We start from the raw sequence: 20,664 nt of genomic DNA, 5'->3' as shown, positions 1-20,664 counted from the left end.
AGTACAGTACATACAGTAGTTAAGTAAGTTCCCAGTGCTCTACTGAGTGTACTGTACTCCGCCCACTTTGACACCGGTGCCGTCTCGAGACCCTCTATCTCATAGAGGGTCTCTCGTGCCGTCGATAGCTGCAGTACTGTACAGTACTGTACATTGCAGTATACTGTACAGTACAGTACTGTAGTCGATGACGTATTGATATGCGCTTACAGTACATGTACTGTAGTATACTGTGGGTCTTTACTGTACAGTACTGTACACTAGTGTACAGTACTATAACTCACTAATACAGTACTATACAGTACAGTACTGTACTGTACTGTACAGTACTCTTTGTGTACGCGTACAGTACTGTACTGTACACTGTACAGTATATAGGCCTGGAGTAGTACTCCTTTTTTCACTTTTTGATGGATATTTCTTAATTATCTGTATACTGTATATAAATTAAATAATTTAAATTTATTAATTAATTCACAAAGTACTGTGCTCTACTGTAGTGTACAGTGTACAGTACATAAGTTACCAGTACTCTACTGAGTGTACTGTACTCCGCCCACTTCGACACTGGTACCGTCTAGAAACCCTCTATCTCATGGAGGGTCTCTAGTGCCGTCGATAGCTGCAGTATAGTCGATGACGTATTGATATGCGCTTACAGTACATGTACTGTAGCGTACTGTGGGTCTTTACTATACAGTACAGTACTTTGAGTCTTTACTGTACAGTATACAGTACTGTAACTCACTAATACTATACTGTACTCGACGTGTACGCGTACTGTATCTAGGCCTGAAGTGGAACGCAGCAAAGATGCGGTAAGTTGTCTCTGAGCCATCTCCAAATCTGAATTGCCATAGCACCTAGGGAACCGAAACAACTATTTCCATCTCTGAAAGTCGATTATAAGATACTACAAAACAGTCTGAAATCCGCCTAGATACTTCAGCCATCATGAGTTCTACTGATGTAAATCAGAAGTATCAGAAGCTATTACAAGAATACGCAAAGGTATAGGATTTCTATCAATGTTAATGGGGGTGTATTGCATCAATATTATCATACTTAGCTAAGGCCCGTCTTAATAATATAACAAGTACAATAAGTCAAAATACAGTACACTGTAATATAAAATAGGACTACAGATCGCAATGTATCTTATATCAAGGTATACCATCTTCTAAATTCATGGAATCAATTAAAGTAGATTGATTCTACAAATTAGAACTTTCAACTACCAATATCTGTCGTACCACGCTGTATACTGTACAAAACACCACACTTCGTCGATAGCACCACGTTTGGAGTATGCAAGTGCAGTATGTAATTACAGTAAGAGGAAAGTAAGTAATATCGATCTTAGTTTAACCAATTGAAGTCTGGTTCGTCAAAATAAAATAAATACCATTCTTTTTGCAACTTTTATTAACTAACCTTAAGCTGGTATAACATAGAACAAAATCAAAGTTGTGACATGTTAAACGCCCAACAGTTGTATGAGTATTATAACTAGTATATTTCCACAACCGTCAACGTAATATTAATCTCTATTGAATACGGCGGTAGTTGATGGCTATAGATAATTTTCCCCAACCGCAGTTAGTTTGAAACTACGGTAGCGCTTGACAATGTACTGATTTTCTTAGGAAAGCATAGGTATGCTCACTTTACAGTTCCATTAACTTCTTTTATGTCGACCTATAGCTGTACTCTACATTTCTGCGTTGTAGTCACACACGAGTCGATCGCCAATTCAAGCGCAGCAACTGTCAGTACATAGGACTACATAGAATAGCTGCTTGCTCGTCATAGAAATGCTTCCAGAAATCGAATTGATTAGTATGATACCTTTTACGACTGTAATTTGATAATTAGGCTATCACAAAGTATCCAGATGTAATATAATATTTGAGACATTAAATAATTGAATATGCGTATCAAACTAAAATGATGTCTATCAAATGGTGTAATATAAGTTGACCATTAAGAATGCCAATTAGTTAATGTGAGCAGTAATACTTAAATGCCTAAAGAATAGTATGCCCGTACTATATTGCCACAATAGTACATGATATTCGCACCAATACGTGAAAAGAAGCTAAAGAATAGCTAGTCAGAATACATATGTTTAATTAATTTAATATACCAGAATATCTTTCTATTTCGGCCAGAAATAGTGGTATAGAAATTTATGCTAAACGGTTGCGAATTTTATGTACAGTTTACATTTTGCGAAGTATAAAGCGACGCCTCATACATATTTATCATATTGAAGTAGGCTACTTTAGATCACAGTTTTAACTAGCATTGGATGCACTGAAACATTATACATGAAACTTTCAAATATAATGAATAAAATATTCAATAAGACTCGTAAGATATTTAATTTACATTATGTGTTGTCATGAGCTAATGAGATCAGTTATAAATATATTCGAGTATTCTGACTATTCTATATTAATTTACGTTCTAAATTGAATTTATTAACTTATAACATTATTTTTATAATTCTATAATGTAAGACCACCCAGATTTATATTCAGATTTATCATGTAATCTAGAAACGCTGCAGAAAAATAGATTATTATCAAAGTCTTCTCAGTCATATCTTTAATGCCATTATTAACCTTAAATTTTGTTATGCGAATGTTATTCAGCAACGCGGTCAAATAACGGTACTAAAGAAAGCAGTTGTTGATGAAAAAGCCAAAAATGCTACTCTTGAGGTTTGAAACACAGTAAAATTCGGTAGCTTGTAAATTGTTGTGTCATAAATTATTACAGTATAATGGCCACAGATAATCAACGTCATGAAATAATCTTTAATCGATATAAATAGGAGACACTACAAGAGAAAGAGGGTACTATCGCAAGGAATGAGAACGAGATTCAAGAATTGAAGGAACGTTCCAAGGATGTAAGGATATCAAAACCTTATTGCTTAGCACAGTACCAGATGAATACCATTTATAAATTTATAGAACTCGCACAGTAACATTGTAAAACTATCCCAATCTATCGTAATTAATATAACTATAAATTCGTCATTTTTCTAGAATACAACTCGCTCTAACGCTGTATTTGATCAAGAACTAAATACACAAAGGCAACAAAACGCTAATCTTTCTCAACAAGTAATTTAACTCTACAAGTTTAGATGATGCTGTAGCATACGAACTCATCTTACAATAGAAAGTTGTGTAATGATTATGATTTTATATAATTAATACTTTACCAAGGTTCTCAGAACCAGTTACCCTTTTTCACGGACGGGAAATGGTCGTTCACTATATTAATAATGTCATAACCGATTATTTTGCTGGTCATTTTAACTGTATCGTATGTCTGCAGTGGTACACCTTACTGTCTACGACTGACTCCCAAATTAGCTACGAAATTGATTGACTTTATGCAGTACAGGATACTATACAGTTTCATTGGTGCTGTATAGTAGAATGACCGAAAAAATGATAAGCTTACACATTATTTTGCACTGAACGGCCACTTCTCGTCCCTATCTCTGCCCTTTCCTTGCACCTTGCGTACACTATCCAAAGATACCATACTCTCTCCTTATATTTATATTTATATTTACCGAAGCTGCAAAAAGCAACGGAGCGTCATGATTATGCCATTAAAGGCTACGAAGACAGAATTGTGGAGTTGCAAAAGTACAGTTATAATATCTACAATAAAGATTCTTATATTAGCAAGTATTCTTTCCAATCTTATTACAAAAACTAAATAATAACTAGCTTGTCCAATTTGAAAACGGTTTAGAAATTTAACCGCATTAAAAGGAGAAAATGAAAATAAAGCGTCCATTATAATATCATTAAGGGGCCAAGTACAAGAACAAAATAGGTACCATATAGCGTAATCTACTTCACAAATTAGTACCTGATATTTGTTTAATCTACCTTACTGATACCATTCGCTAAAGAAAATTTTCTGTTTGAACACTTTCATGGTTGATGATTATATCAAATTGAATGGCCGATACAGCACCAATTCAAACCAGGTGCGGGAGACTGAACAAAAATTTCTTCAACTACAGGAAAAAAATAAAGGTCTAGAAAGGTAATGCAGTATATATCGTTGCCTGTAAGATATTTTTTAAAAATATTTGAATTGGTGATACGACGTTTTTTACGTTTTGTCACGTAACACCTTTGCTATTACTACCTTTTTTCATATATCTATGGTTTAACTTATTAATCATCTAATCCCATCTTTCAGTGTGCTAAAAGATTATCAAGAAAGGCAACAAGAAATTAAATCCAGAGAGAAGGGTTTCACTGACCAAATTACAGCCCTAGAGAAGTAATACATTTTGCTATGCATCATACGTTCGTCTACTGTCTCTACCATAATAATGTAAATATTTGACTACAGTAATTCCTTAGAATACAAAGTAAAGCTTGTTTCATATTTAATCTTCAGCCGTTTAAGAGATAATTCACAGAATGATAACCAATTAACCACCCAACACCGACAAATCGTAACGGAATTAGAGAAAAAAGTTGAAAGTCTGGAGCGGTATAGTAACTTAATTGAGCTAATATTAAAGGCAGTTCTATAGTAATATAACATTCATGGCCCATAAAAATTTAATTTTATTCTTGAGTTATTACAACTCTAGTGGCATTAACTAATTGGCTACGTTACATTATATTTATGCTATATAGGAAAGTCATTACCGAAAGGGAATTTCAGGAATCCCTAACCAGACAACTAAATGAAAAACACCTTAAAACTATTCAAGAATTACAAGATAAAATTGTTAACCTTGAAAGGTAAGATCTTGGTGCTAATCATTATAGTAGCTGATCATAATAGTAATAATACTGTGTTATGACTGCTATAATCCGTTAGAGACGTCCATTTGCTATGCGAAAACAAATTATCTAACAATTAGACTTATAATATAGTTTAATTTTTTTCCGTATCTAGCAGTACGATCAACCAAAATCAACAACCGGAAGATTATCAATCCGTTATTAATACTCTACAACAGAGAATCAAGCAATTAGAAATGGAAAGGCGAGTTACCCATTTATTAACAAAAAATACCGATATCTGTAGGTGAAGAAATACGATTAATGACAAAGCTATTTCACCTTCAGTGTACAGAATAGTAAGCAACAAGATATTTCCCACTATCAAAAGTTGATATCAACCTTAAAGAGTGCCAATAATGATCTGGAAGAGTAAGTTTACGTAACCTGTTCTTGTACTCAACACAGGAATTATGACTATAAATTATTATCATAATTACCAACAATTTTAATGTAGGCGATACAGAAGAGAAATGAATTTTGTTGAAATAAGAGCTAAAGAGGCGGCAGATCAATATCAGAATACTATCGACTCGCTGCAGCAACGATTGACTGCAAACGAACAGTAAATTAATACTCTTATCTAGCGTAAACAAATCTTATTTACGACATAAGTAAGATTCTCTAAAACTTTAAAACATTAGGCAACATACTGTAAATAATCAAAGTGAAAAAGATGATCAAGAAATTATAATCAAATCCATGCAAGATCGTATCACGGAACTAGAAAGGTTTATTTTTAGCGGAATCTCATACTAACGGTTCTTAAGTAATCCAATAGATTATACTGCTATAAATATATATGTATTAATGACAATAATGTAATATTTTATATAGTGCACTAAATGACAAGTCTTCATCATCTGATGGACATGAACAAATTATTAGGTCTTTGCAAGGCCGAATTATACAGTTAGAGGAGTGCGTCAAGCAAAAATTTCTAAAATTATTTGCTTATAATCTTGCTATTTGACAAAGTAAAGTGCTTAGTCACCAATCTTTCTATTGTAATAACTTGAAGCGTTATCGCCTTAGGATACAATCGCAAGAGAAAACTAATTCCGAAGAAGATCGTAACCTAAGTGACCAGGAATATCAACGTTTAATACAATCCTTGCAAGATAGAATTGTTGAACTTGAAAGGTACTCTTTCCTTCCTTGTAGCGTGATTATCACCTGAAAACAGATTTCTTTTTAGTTTTACGGAATTTTTATCGGCTAACCTCCATTTTATGTATCAAAATTAGTGCTCAAGCCTCCTCATTTACAGCAGAGCAACTAGGAACTACACGACGAGAAAATGCTGCGCTCGAGGTATTAAAATTAGCAACAATCAAAATTTAAAAATCGATTTAAATTTCATTCCCTAATTCCCTGTATTTATTTAAATCTTAGCTGAAGGTCCAAACTTTGCAAAATAACTTAGAAGAACAAAAAATGAAGCTGGATAGCAGGTAATAATCACACAGATTCTCGTTGATACATAAAAGAGAAGTTAAACTAATCCCATATCTAATATATTATCGTGACTAGTCAAAGACAATTGCTCTCAATAAGACTTGAGCGGGCAAACGTAGCAGGTACTTCAGTCACAATTTGTGCATCGTAATACTACACTATGTTACTGATAAATAACTACTGTATCTTTTCCTGCAGACACTGTTGGGTTTAATGATAATATGTTTAACGATAAAGGTAATCCTTACCCTTCATGTAGCACATTAAATAAAATATTTATGCTCACTTGTATTAAGCGAAAAATAGTAGATTTTTACTGTAGTGTTCTTGCATTTTAGGAAATAAGGAGTTCATAGCGCTCGACGTACCAACGCACGATCATAGCGATGGAGTAAGATTATATCACACACATTAGCAATTTTATTAAAGAAGTTGTTAACTTTCAATAATTATAATTAAATGAGATAGTGAGTATGCGATAAGCTCTATATAACGATATAATTAATGATCTTTCCTTAAAGCTAAAAGCTAAAGCTCTTCTTGGTGAAGCAAATACCTTAGTTGGAGACTTTTTCAAGACTTTAAGCTCTTGGCTAACATATATGCTCCAGGTAGCGTTGCAACTATTATTTGCGTAATAACTACATCTCATTCTGTATTACTAATCATTTGATAATACTGACGCAATTTTTGAATTAACAAAATACTATGCAGCATTGTACAGCCATATCTGAAAATTTCGCCGTAAACTCTATAATCTCTGCTATTCATAATAAGGTTGCCACACATGAATTTGGTTGATTATACTGTTTGTATATCTTGCAACTATCATTCTTAAAAATCTTATGCTCGAAATATATTAAAAAAATCATAGATGAAATCGCAACTACAAGAGAATAGCTCATATTTAAATCCATGTGAACAAGCTTTTGCGATTATGTATCAAAAGATTGGAGACAACCCACAAGTTACACTAGTTAGAACTATTCTATGATATTCAACTCCTTTAACTCGTTATGAAGTATTCCACGGATCTAACTATCCTTTTTAAATAACTAGGAAGGCGTCCTCGGCTTACGCGAAGTAAGTCAAGCATTTCACAGCTTTGTTACCTATCTCAGTAGATTACTACCATATCAAAAGCTATGGTAAGATAAATTCTACTAGATAATTTTCTCCTAATTTCATAAGAATTACTCGGTTGGATGTCTATAATAATACGAATTTATATTCGTATTAAATTCCACTCTATCTTAAAAATGACCTTTAGCTCAAATGCTGTGAATGAACATTTTTCCAATCCAAGCTCTCTTCAACGGAAAAACAAAGAATTCCTTGATGCGTTTCACTATTTTAGCGTCGCCTTTATAAAATTGGATAACTATGTACAGATATTAGGCAACATCAGTAAGAAATACTGTTTATACTCGTGATATCGTTCGAAATTATGGATACGAAGGCTAACAAAACTACTAAACTTTACAATTTAAAGGTTATAGGACACATGATTACCCTCTTTCAAGTCAAGAAGCTGTGCTAAAACATATCGTTACTTCATTAAATAGCATACAGAAATGTGCTAAAGGTAAATTTGTAAAGTTTTCGTTTACGTTAAATTACGTAAGGATTGTAACCGTTATTATGTGATGTAGACATGATGGGAAGGTACAAGTCGAAAACTGTTGAAGAGCAAATGCTAACTTGGATGTCGGAGGTTTGATAACATTAAAAATAAATAATGTTAACTATTTTATGAACTGTCTATTATACCTGTAAGTTTCCTCTCCATTCTTAAATAATCTCTCCTTTAGGGTCTTAAAGTAACTAATGACTGCATAGTGTCATCTGTTGATGCTTTTATATCTACCGCAGACAAGGTAAATCAATATTTATTGCTTGATCGCTGTTGCAATTTATGGCTCCTATTTTATGAAAGACTAGCAACTTAATTTAAACTTTGGAACTAATGTGAAGTACTGGCTTTTGCGTTAAATATACTTCCAGCTTTCTAGATTTATAGGAAATAATTTAACATTCTTCATATCGCGTCTTCGAAATAGCGATAGTAAGGTAAGATCAAATAGGATTCATTTCTAATCGTAGTAAATCACTTGCTAACTAAAAGTCTCTATGCATTTCAGTTGGGGGTAGCTTCCGACACCGTTTCATCTTTTAGAAGACGAGCAGTCAACTATATGACGACGTTAGCAAAGGTCTCACTAAGTATCAACAAGCGATTCTGAGACTGTATAACCATTTAAGAATTTAGCAATTCATTGATTAATAGTAATTTTAATCAACATATTTTAAAATTTTTAAATAGCCGCTCCCTGAATCAATACCGTACGCAGTAGCAATAGAAAACTACAAAAAGGTTCAGAGTTCGACCGAGAATACTGAGACCCTCAGTCAACAGGTATTTCATTCGAAAATTACAATCTGTATTGCTTATTTTAATGATTTAATTTGTGGTAATTGTAAAATTATAAGTCGATAAACTATGCTTTCTATTATCTTTAAAATGTTTAGGTTGCTGGTAAAAGGGAGCGTATCACTCAGTTAGAGAAAGTAAGGAAATATGGCTGCAATTAGTTTAATTCGTTAATAAGAAAATAAGAAATTAAAAATATAAACAATACTTAGGAAAAAGAACATTGGATGTTAGAATACCAATTAAGTAAAGTTAAATTTGAAAAAATGCAACAGGTAATAAGTTACCTAGAAAACTTACGCGATAACTATAAAGATGAAAATAATTCATATAAATTATGAACAATAAATACTTATCAAAATGTTTTTTCCGTAATTTTATTTACCAGAAACTGGCACATCTACAGCAAGAAAATACTACTTTAAGACAAAATCCTCAAAATTCTGATAGCGTGATCGAGAATGGAATCGATAAGGTATACCGTGGTATTCGTGGAATCTATACTTAACTACAAATTGCCTTTTTCATCATTTTCACGCGACCGGTTCATAAAATAACGCATGCAAAATGATTTTTCTTTTATTAGCCTTCCACAGACACTGCATTAATTCAAGGCTTAGCTGTTCCTACGATGGCAATGCCAAGTCAACATTTAATTGATGTTACACAACCTTCCACAAATGTTAGTAATCAAGTTGTAATTTTATTATAGCCTGAATTCATTTTGTATGTTATCATTAAGCCACTTCATGTTTATAATTATCCGAATGTACTATATCCCGCTTTAGTTAGGAACTGTAAATGATGTTACCGATTTCTTAAGCGATGAAGGAGTAAGTTACTAACAATATTACTAGGTCTGAAGTTCAGAAACTATTTCAAGGTCTCTTATATTCTTGATCTCCTTTGATAGAATGAAGATATTGAAAGCAACCGAGAAAATTTGATCAAGAATTATTACTCTGCGAGAATAATGGAACTTAATGCTAAGGTATATGCTTAAAGCACTTATTATTCAGCAAGAATTATGAAATGTTAATGTAAGCATATTTAATTATTGACTAATCAACTGCATCGTGACTATCCTATGCTAAATATTTAACTGAAACGCTACCAGCTTCAAGCGATTGATAGTAAAGCAACGTCTTTTTTCTCCGAGGTAAAAACTTACTAGATATAAAAAACCGTCTCCAAGTATCTCTTTATAAGGAAAACACTGCTTATGCCTTAAATTTTTTTTCATTAAAAATTATTACGATATTAGAGTCGAGTACTAGAAAAACGTCTTGAACTATCCGAGAAATTTAAACAAAAATTAAACCTAGACCTAGAAAACGCACAGACTATTATCTCGTCATTAAAGGTAAGAATAAATAAAATAATCATATCCACGACGACATTTAAGCTAAGACGTCGTGGGTACCAGCTACTTTATAAAAATCATGTCGCTATACCTCATCACTTCACTGATTTTGTGTAACATCTGTCCTTAAATTTCGTGTTAGGATGAACTACAAACAACAACTCGTAGCTACGATAGCCAATTAAGCATGATGAGCGAGCACCTTTGCAATATGAATGATAAACTGACTAAAAAACAAGAGGAAATCGAAGCCTTAAAAAATCTAAAGGTTCACCAATTTTCAAACTTCTATGCACTATTGTCGTGATTATCAGAAGTTACATAAATTCTGCCTGATCGTTATCTGAGTACTTGTTAACACGAATTTCAATTTCTCTTTGTCTCTAATACTACTTTCATTTATTGTTTAGGGAGGATCACGAAGAAGATAATACGATCTATATTTCTGAGCAAGTCATTTTAATTACTGCCACCCACAAACAATGCTATCTTTCACTAACAAGACATCAGCAATACTTTTCCTCAACGGCAGCTGTAGATTGATCAATTATTAAATCATCATAAATCTCGATTTAATTCGGATAAAATAGCATGTTATCTCATATTCAGAATTATAGTATATATGACCAAGACGGGAAAAATAGGTTTATATTTTCAATTCCACACGTTACGAAATCTCTTTCTTATGTGTGAATTTACGAGTTACTATTACACAGTTTTTGATAGACCGTTAAACCTTTCTAGATCAAGTATATGTTCTTTACTTTTTATTTCCATACTACGCAGAAAATACTGTCGTTCGTTAAGAAGTTGAGACATCTATATTTACTCAGTAATGACATAATTACAGATTGAATCATTGAGAGCGGATAAAAATAAAATCGTTTTTCATTTTTTAATATCTCAAACAATCTACTTACATACAGTAACAGATGACAGTATAACTGACAGGAGATTTACAATTTGACACAGAAATAAGTTAAATTAATAGTTGTTTATACTAGTTTTTAATCATGTCAATCCGAAGCCTTTACCGTTTTCGATTGCTAATAGCAGTAACTTTTCTAATTTATTTTTATTCTTATAATCTGGCAGTAATAGTCTGTTAAAGCAGGTCATAGCGGTAGGTAGTCTAAAAGAACGGACAGAAGTTCATGTTAGTAATTGGTACCAATCCCAAATTTAAAAGTATATATTATAAGATAAAATAATTTAAGCTAAATTGTATGCAGACGAGAAAATTGTAATAGCTATAGTACCGATTTGAGTCACCGCCATTTCGCTGAATAATAATTTTAAGATTTCCCAGGCCTTTAAGAGGAGCCTAAAAATTTCGAAATTGTTTTCACAATAACCAAAATATCTTACTATACTGAAGTTAGGACACCGATAATGGTCGTACCCTATCGCTGCCAGTTACAAACATCAGTAACAATTTCTTATGCTTCTCATTCATGGCGTGAACTAATTCCCAAAAATGCACTATTATTACACTTGTGCTGGTGATGATAAGGATATACATAAAATTAGATAAGGAGCAATGAAATAACGAATCATTGCTAATTTCGCAATATTAAGAGTACGTAAGTAACATCAGGCGCGAACGTAGAATGTCATACATGTTGTAAAATAGTCGTTACATTTTACAATAGAAGAACACAATGGTAACTACTTTTAGATTACGAATACTGCAGTAAAATTAAAATTCACCATGTATAACCATCGTAATTTGCAGTGCGTTCAAGACTGTCAAAATCCTGGAGTATAAAGAAGTCACATTGAATATTTTAGTATCTTTAAGTAACAATTTCTTTAATCATCCTAAATATATTATAACAATGTTTGATATCTAACAAACCAATTCGTTACTTCCACAAATAACTAGATCTAATTCTTCAGCCCGAAATAGAGTAAGCGTATCTCCCCCACAAACTTTGTGAAATCCACGAGAGAATGGCTGAAGAATAGCACAAATATGAGAGCAGCACGATTTTTGCTGTATTGCTATCAATCGGAAATCCAAATAACTTACCTGAAACTGTTTTTCAATGCTATTTACTAACAAATGTTGAATATATAAATTAACGAACTCCTCTCGATTCTATCAGTGAAAAAAGCGTGACATTAATGGTAATCAGTAACATAATTTATTTTGCTACCGTCTGTTTTGTCTAAGCGTAACATGTTGATGTAATCCAGACTTAGTCTAAAAATGACATTACCTCATTAGTTACCGGTATCAGAGATCCACGTGGCTTTAATTCAACATCTACCATACGTCCAAGAGACATATAAGATATCTGCACGATAAATTCAATAGAAAAGCTAATTTAGCAACTTCTCTCAGTCACCTGAAATCTAGACCTTAATCACTAAATATCCACCTCAAAAGTAAAGCAAAAAATATCTTCTACATCCCCGTCATATTCCAGTAATTCTTGAAGACTGGCACCAAGTGTTGGCTAATGTATACCAACATAGTAACATAAAAATTTATTTCAAAAATCACAGACTATAAAATTTTACATTTTATCAACATACTTGCACATCAATAAGATCCTTTAAATGTAATTGTTCCCCTTGTAATTTCTTGTATATAGATTGAGGAAAATGAATATCCAAGATGACACCATTATAGATTGCTAGCCCTATGTTATAATTAGAATGTTTCATGCGGCATAAGTTAATAACTAACGATTTACTATTTGTATTGATAGAGACAATATTCTAGATAAGATCACAAATTTCCCAAATCCTAGAAAGTAGAATTCTGTTACCTAAAATTATCCCGACCAGTTCAAACTCCCTTTCGGATTCTAACGAGGCGCCTAACATCGTTGCAATGATAATTATGAGAATTATTCGTAGTAGCTATTTGAATTAGCTACATAACTTACTGTCTATCCAAAATTTTCTCGACTCTTCAATATATGTAAACATGCCATAGCTGGGGTCAAAAATACAGTCTACAATTAAATGAAAAAATTCCTTTTGCAATCCTCCCATATCTAATCCCTAGGCCAAAATCAGATTTAGGAAATTATTATGTTGGTAAAGAGATAGTATTAAGTCAGTACTTCTTAAGTATAAGTTATTAATGTACTTGCTCTCCTCCACCAACGTATTTTATCTTGAGTGGCTTTTTTAAATCACTTTCCTTCGATCGAATTTGTTGCATTGTATCCTAACAATCAAGTTATTATCTCAGAAATGGAGAATCAATAAATGACTCAATCTATTATCGCACCTCTATTAAATAGTCACGCCTGACTTCTAGGACCAGAAAAGGGCACATTATAGAATGTAGTGAATCTTCAACAACTCTTTCCCTATGCAGTCACAATATGATATGTTTAAAACTTAAATTACAAGAAATTGATACTTTCTATATTCTAAGTGAAATGTCAAATTTATCAGAGCACTATTTTATTAAAATAGCAAGCATTCGAACCCTCTAACCTCTCGCTCCCTTGTAGAATCATTTGTGCTTGATGAATTTCCTATACATTAATAAAATTCAGAAAAATTTACCTCAATATCAAACTTAGCTATATTACATATAAAAGTAGTATATCAAATTACAGCTTGATAAATGAAAGCATCCTGATATTCCTCTTTCATCTGTAGCATGGCATCTAAATGTAGTATATTTACTTTCGCCTAAATATTTCGAGATGAATAAATCTTCAGGGATACAAATTTCTAATTTTATTAAGTATTTAGAAATAAAATTCGAAAAGTAAATTCTAAATAAGTAAAATATATGCTACTTACAGCTGGGTTGAAAAGGAAAGGATAATCAAATAAGCATTTAGTAGCTTTTGGTGAAGCTATCAGACTATTCCTGCATTAGCGTGTAAAAAAACATTATGTATACAACTCCTCTACAGCATCACCGTAATATTGTTACGTACTGTCCACTTCCTCTTGAAGTTATCCAATGATGATGCTCTTCTTTAAAATCGATTTTACTATTCAACGTTCATCCATACAAACATCCATAACACATGATAAAAATTAAAATTCTCACTCTTTAGCTTCTACAATATAACTAATGTATTTATACATTTGTTAACATACCGTGAAAGATCGTCACTGTAAAATTCACTTAGTGATACGAAATGCGCCTAGAGGATCAACATCAATAATTTGTTTGTATTAAATAAGTCATACGTAGTCTATAAAATTTTGTTGTTCCGGGCATATATGATTATATTCGTAGAGAAAGATGAAGCTCTAGTCATATACAGTTCTGGTTCTACTATACCTTCATATTAATTGAGTGTAAAACTCCAAGTAGTTCCACTATAAGTATGTTATGAGAATTAGTCCTATCAAATAATAAGCACTTACATAAATCTTAATACATGCCATACGTCTACCACTAATATTGGACACTTACCTTTGCTTAGTATGTACAACAGCGCTTAAATGATCGAGAAGCAATTTCAGGATGCGCTTAAATCCAAGTTGATCATACTTTATCAATTTTGTAATGAATACCTAAATAGTACGTATCAAACCTTAATCGACGGCAAATATTACCGTAACAACTATTGCAGTATATTATGCAGACACTAATTACGACTCGTATAGGCCCTTACGTCCTTTACAGTGCTATCTGAATTTGCTAAAATTTTGCAGAGCTTATCTAACAAATCTTGTCCTTGTGGACCCATTAGTAATGGGCATTCTAGAAGAATTATAAACTAAGATAAAATTAAGATTAGATACTTTGCTCTATAACCTTCAGAGTGCCCTTGGGTTATACATTCAATAAGAAAAAGCCACTAGTAAGCTTTATCAGAATTCGTACGTTTACGCATATTATTACCGCATCGGCTCAACATATTCCCATACCTGATTAATTTCTTCAGAATTGACAACAGAATTCTCTAATCGAGTTAACAATATTTCAATGGAATCGATGATTACGGGTTTGAATGATTCCTAAATTGGAAAGGAATTAATGCAACAAAGATTTCCATTAATTTTAAATCCGCACATTAGTGAGCGCACATTAATATACAGTACTGCAGTATCAAAACAAACCAAGGGTTTCAAATCCATAATAATTTCAAAAGTTCTTCTCATTAATCTCAAGTCGAGATCTGTTACATCCAAATATGATCATAAATAAGCTAAAATAATAGCGAATATTTATTACTAGTAAAGAGTACAGATCTTATTACCAATATTTAACATTCTGCTGCTATCAGAACTCTTCGTATCTTGTACCTACAGAAGTTTAATGAAACAAAAATTTATACAATATTATAACTTGAAACATTATGGAATTCAGAACGTCTTACAAAATAAATAGTAGCAAGATTAAGATGCTTACTAAGAAGCTATCATTCAGAGCATCAGAGGAAGAAAAAACTGTTCTGAAGGTATTAACAAGAAACGCAGGATCACCACATTCAGTATAATTATCAATAGCTTCCTAAACAATTACACGAATTATTAGATCAGTACTCTAATGATCAATTTTACAATAATACATATACAGTATATCAGTTGATCATACCTTTACCATACCGTACGTTAAATGTGTAAGAGAAAGCTCCTATAAATGTGCATGAACAATACCGATCAATTTGTAAATCTCGACTATTCAATTTTTATAACTAATTAAATAAAATATTGCATAAGCAAATTACGTACATAAAGTGAAATACTAGATTGATCGCATTGTTCATTATCAGTTCCTCTTTTATCATCGCTCCAGCTATTACATTTATATACGCCCGTATATAATTAGAATTAGACATAAAAATGATAAATTATTCCATAGCTGCCTCCCAATTCAACACTTAATTACTAAAGTCATACGAGTGTACAGTATAAGTTTACCGCTCTTCAATCCGTTGAGGGTTTTCTGCGTGAGAAATGTTTCTACTATCATATGGACTTCGGAACAAGCACTTAAACGGAGATGTTGAAAATAGAGCGTGTAAGAAGGGCCTAGACGAGTTTGCAGCTGCTTTAAATACCTTAAAGTCCAATTATATCAAAAATAACCTTAAAGACAGAAATCAAGTCTAGTATAAAGCTTAATAAGATATTTCTAATTACTGCATCGGGAATTAAGTCCTCTTCATATTTCCTACCGCTACACAAAAACAGCCTAAAGCAATAGTACAAAGGAACAGTTATGCTAATGTTTTGACAGCACAACAGTACTTCGTATCAAGATATCTGTCGTTTGAATAAAATCTTTTAAATCTGAACGCATCTTACCTCTGTCGTGAAGCTAATTCGATACTTACAATAGCTGCCATATCACTACTGAGTAGTTTAAAATCTAGTAATTTCAATCAATTTCTAAATTAATACGTAAAAACTAATACAATTACTAAGACTACGACCTCCAGCTACCAACTAAGGCAACATTTATCTCGATAATTTCTGGAAAGTACAACCCATTATTTATTGGTAAAAGCGTTTTATATGGATGCCACTTAAACTTCATGATTTCGATATACGAGTAACGAACAATTCTAATTCAATTTAGCAGCGAATGAGTTGATGTTACCTTCATTGGAGCGACAAAACTTATTCCTACAGTTCGATTTTTCACAACCAATAGTCAGCTGCCCATAATAACTACCCAGTAAAAGAGTTAGATATTATCAAAGATAGTCTTAATACTTTACATAGAAATTTCTGTAATATTGAGAAATAATAGCTGCTATCATATTATCCCATTTTATTTTAACTTTTTAAGTTTATAAACAAGCTCTACAACGTTGTATTGTTAACGTAAACTAAATATCGTAATTAAAAATTGGTTTTGCATGTAAGAAGGAAAAGACTACAAAGTATGGTAACAACTTTCGTCGTAAGTTTTCTATCACTCACCAGCTGACCAAGGAAACAAACGATTGCTGAAATATAATCTCTCAGTTAAAAATTTAATCATTTTCATTAAATACTAGAAATTTAACTCACACTCCTACCTTTGCTTGTGAAGTATTAGTATTTGGTTTGTTATAACTCCTTGGTAAGAGAGCAGCCTAAAATTATAATGTATGTCATCAATAGTATCAAACTAACAGTAACGGCATGAAATATCGCTGAATAAAGAATCCAAACAATTACTTAAGTTACAACGTATTCTGAAATACCGCCGAATAAAGAATCCAAATAATTACGCAAGTCATAACGTATTACGAATTCATATGTAATTAAAATAAATGCAACAGTCCAAATGTCTGCTATAAATCTTGAGACACGTGCATTTTTAGTTATATAACACATGTATAGCTGACCTGAACTGATAAGTTAGAATCCGATAAGGCAGCCAAGTTACTAGCACTTAATGGCCTTTGTTAAATCAAAAAAGCCATCAAAGTATTAAAACGTACTGCGTGCGAGTATAGAAGTTGTATATATATATATATATATATATATTACGGCAAAAACTCGATATACAGTGCAACGCAAATGCAATGAAAAAATACAGTAACGTACGAACATGTGATTAACCTAGCATCGGTGCAGTTTGATACAGCTAATGTATGAGAGATATTATTAAGCAATGAAGTTACACAAAAATTCTTATACATAGCGGCTGTATTTGAATAGCATTGTTCATAAATAGATACTAACACTTGCTCGCATCAATATGATAAACAATGATTAATTAACAAATATCAACTATGTTTCTCATAGCCTAATTCAGCCTCGTATAATTTACAGTTTATCAAGACTATAAGTATCCGAATCCGATCAAAACTATTGAAAATCTATTTTACAGTAAGTGACCTTGCATGCTTTGCAATATCTCATCAATCAATTTAAACGAAATCTAAGGCAATTATGAACATCACTGAAGCTATACTACATTTCTAGAGTTTAAAATCCGTCATATTTAATATAATACTCTTACGATAATTAATTCCAGCAAGGAGTTAATGTATTAATTAATATCGTAACACATCTAAATCATTTAGCCATTGAAATGTACTTATACTGTATGGTATAATAAACTAACAGCTAGAAGTAATGTACTATCTGAAATTATCTAATACTGCTTTTATACTCGCACTTTTCTCCATCAATCATCTGTATGTAGACTTGCACGTCATAACCACTTACTACGAAATTGCTGATCATTGCAGCATAATAAGATATCGTCGGTATAACTATGCATATATGGTATATCATGAGCTTATCCATAATAATTCAATAGCATACAAACTATCACTTAGAGCACGTACAATTAGCTCGTATGCCTTTATATTATCGATTTTCCGAACTATCAACTGTAGTTATACCTCTACACTACATGCAGCCTAGTCTGACGCTGTCTTAAAATACTGTTAACGTATGATCACTGCAATATCATGAGATGTAGTCAATATAAATACACAAATACACAAGCAAAATTCATACGGAATTTTTCCAGTATAATATAAACTTACCTCGACAAATTATTAAGATGAGCTACGCTAACTGAGCGACCAGCGCCAGTAATCAATATACTACAAATTGAAAATACAGATTCATAGTTGAGTTAGAACAATAGCTGATAGAAATTACGGTAATTACTGGATGAGAATCCGATCAGAAAATGATTCAAATTTCTTGAACAACCTGCCACGTAATTGTGCATCATCCACACTTTGCCTTCTCAGTTCACTTGATCTATTTTTTTATTAAATTACAATATTATATTTAGTAACAAGCTACGAAGCTTGACAGGCTGCTACATAGCTATATTGTATGCATTACTCATCACGCAATCAATCTACAGCTAATACTATACAACGGACATGTACCTATATTACTAAGAGTATTGCAAGTGTCAAGCTTATAGAATCAATTTCATTTCATAGGTATAATTTACGTTGCTACTACTGTCCTAGTAATCAGCCATGACATCAATCAATCCATTAATTCTAAAATCAATTTTGAATGTAAGCATATCATGGAAATTGATCTATGCACTTTAGCTGCTTCTCTAAAGACAATCTGCAGCCGATACTGTACTGAGCGTACAATGTACACGTATATTACTACTGCAAGTATCAAGTTTACAGGATCAATTTTATTTCAAAGCTATAATCTACGTTGCCATTACTATCCTAACAATCAGTCATGACATCCATCAATCTATGAACTCTAAAATCAATTTTGAATGTAAACATATCATGGAAATTGATCTATGTACTTTAGCTGCTTCTCTAAAGACAATCTCTAGCCGATACTGTACTACTTCTGCAAGTATCCAGTTTATCGCTATAGTTTACATTGCTACTACCGTCCTAGCAATCAGTCATGACATCCATCAATCTATGAACTCTAAAATCAATTTTGAATGTAAATATATCATGGAAATTGATCTAGCACTTTAGCTGCTTCTCTAAAGACAATCTCTAGCCGATACTGTACTACTCCTGCAAGTATCCAGTTTATCGCTATAATTTATGTTGCTACTACCGTCCTAGCAATCAGTCATGATATTCATCAATCCATGGACTCTAAAATCAATCTTGAATGTAAGCATACCATGGAAATTGATCTATGCACTTTAGCTGCATCTCGAAAGACATATCGCTATCAAACGAATGCAACTACATAACTCTGTAGGCTATCACTTGAAAGCTCTACACTGTATTACTGTATATCGTCAATGCTTTGAGAATTGGTTGAAGACATTTACCTTTTAGAGGGTATGGATTGCGGCTTAGCAAATAAATCTTCCTCTTTACTCTTCTTCAACATGGATGCTGTACTATCATATTATACTCTAAAAAGTTGAGAAATCTTGGCTACTTTTTAGGCATCAATGATATTTATAAATTGGTTTCAATATCGCAAGGCGAGAAAATGACCAGCGACCATCTTCCTAGACGGTCAATTGGGAGTCAAGGTACCCGGTTGTGTGCCGTGCTGTCAGCAATTTCTAAGAGCAAATTCTCCGCTGCCATGTACCGTATAGAGGATTCATTGCTACGGTACAATGATAGCCAAACAGTACTGTACACTGTACAGTAAAGTACACAGTACTAAATTCAACGGTGAATTTAGTAATGTACTGTAGTCTATGACAGTAGCATACTGTACGTTGTCATGGAGATCCCACCCAGAAGCTTAGCACAGTCTTCATTCGTATTATTATTATTATTATTGTACAACTAAAACTCTCTCGTGCATTTGGTAGTGTAGCTAGCGACTGCAGTAAGTTATACTGTAGTAACTTAGGATTATAATTATTATAAATAATGTCTCAATATAAGATATCATGCCATTGCAAAGCTGTATCAATAACGTTGTGCACAGTACAAGGAAGTTTTCAGGCCATTATAAATAAAGTCTCAATAGAAGGAGGTATCGTGCCATTGCAAAGCTGTATCAATGACGTTGTGTATGTACAAGGAAGGTTTCACGCCTTAAATTTGCAGTATTACTTACTATATTCAATACAATCATGTTACTTAGGGCTAGCGGATAAAATCTATAAAATTTGGAACTAAAATTATCATGATAGTAATTGCAAACAAAAACAAATAAGGTATATAAATAACAAATTTATACTACTGTACTGTATTATTCATTAACATGTT

At 32.5% G+C, this 20,664-nt stretch overlaps 1 protein-coding gene across 1 annotated transcript; it reads right to left on the bottom strand.

Moving 5' to 3' along the window:
- Positions 1-11,101: 11,101 nt before the first annotated feature.
- Positions 11,102-19,822, bottom strand: TRIADDRAFT_56514 (uncharacterized protein; the record flags this gene model as incomplete). Its single annotated transcript, XM_002112430.1, has 34 exons — positions 11,102-11,222; positions 11,350-11,414; positions 11,493-11,589; positions 11,801-11,847; positions 11,949-12,047; positions 12,123-12,191; positions 12,313-12,390; positions 12,475-12,552; positions 12,632-12,738; positions 12,868-12,918; positions 12,988-13,105; positions 13,194-13,274; positions 13,338-13,419; positions 13,550-13,590; positions 13,865-13,934; positions 14,171-14,217; positions 14,358-14,421; positions 14,493-14,593; positions 14,951-15,040; positions 15,143-15,201; positions 15,283-15,328; positions 15,435-15,536; positions 15,621-15,659; positions 15,758-15,821; positions 15,947-16,086; positions 16,169-16,220; positions 16,334-16,397; positions 16,629-16,699; positions 16,955-16,992; positions 17,053-17,109; positions 17,365-17,419; positions 18,520-18,579; positions 18,692-18,742; positions 19,761-19,822. 34 exons carry the CDS (start codon positions 19,820-19,822, stop codon positions 11,102-11,104), a joined length of 2,466 nt encoding a protein of 821 aa, XP_002112466.1.
- Positions 19,823-20,664: the final 842 nt, after the last annotated feature.

Source organism: Trichoplax adhaerens, genomic scaffold (assembly GCF_000150275.1).
Source record: "Trichoplax adhaerens TRIADscaffold_5 genomic scaffold, whole genome shotgun sequence".
NCBI lineage: Eukaryota > Metazoa > Placozoa > Uniplacotomia > Trichoplacea > Trichoplacidae > Trichoplax > Trichoplax adhaerens.
Note: the sequence above shows the minus strand (reverse complement) of the source record. Positions and strands in the feature narration are given on the sequence as shown.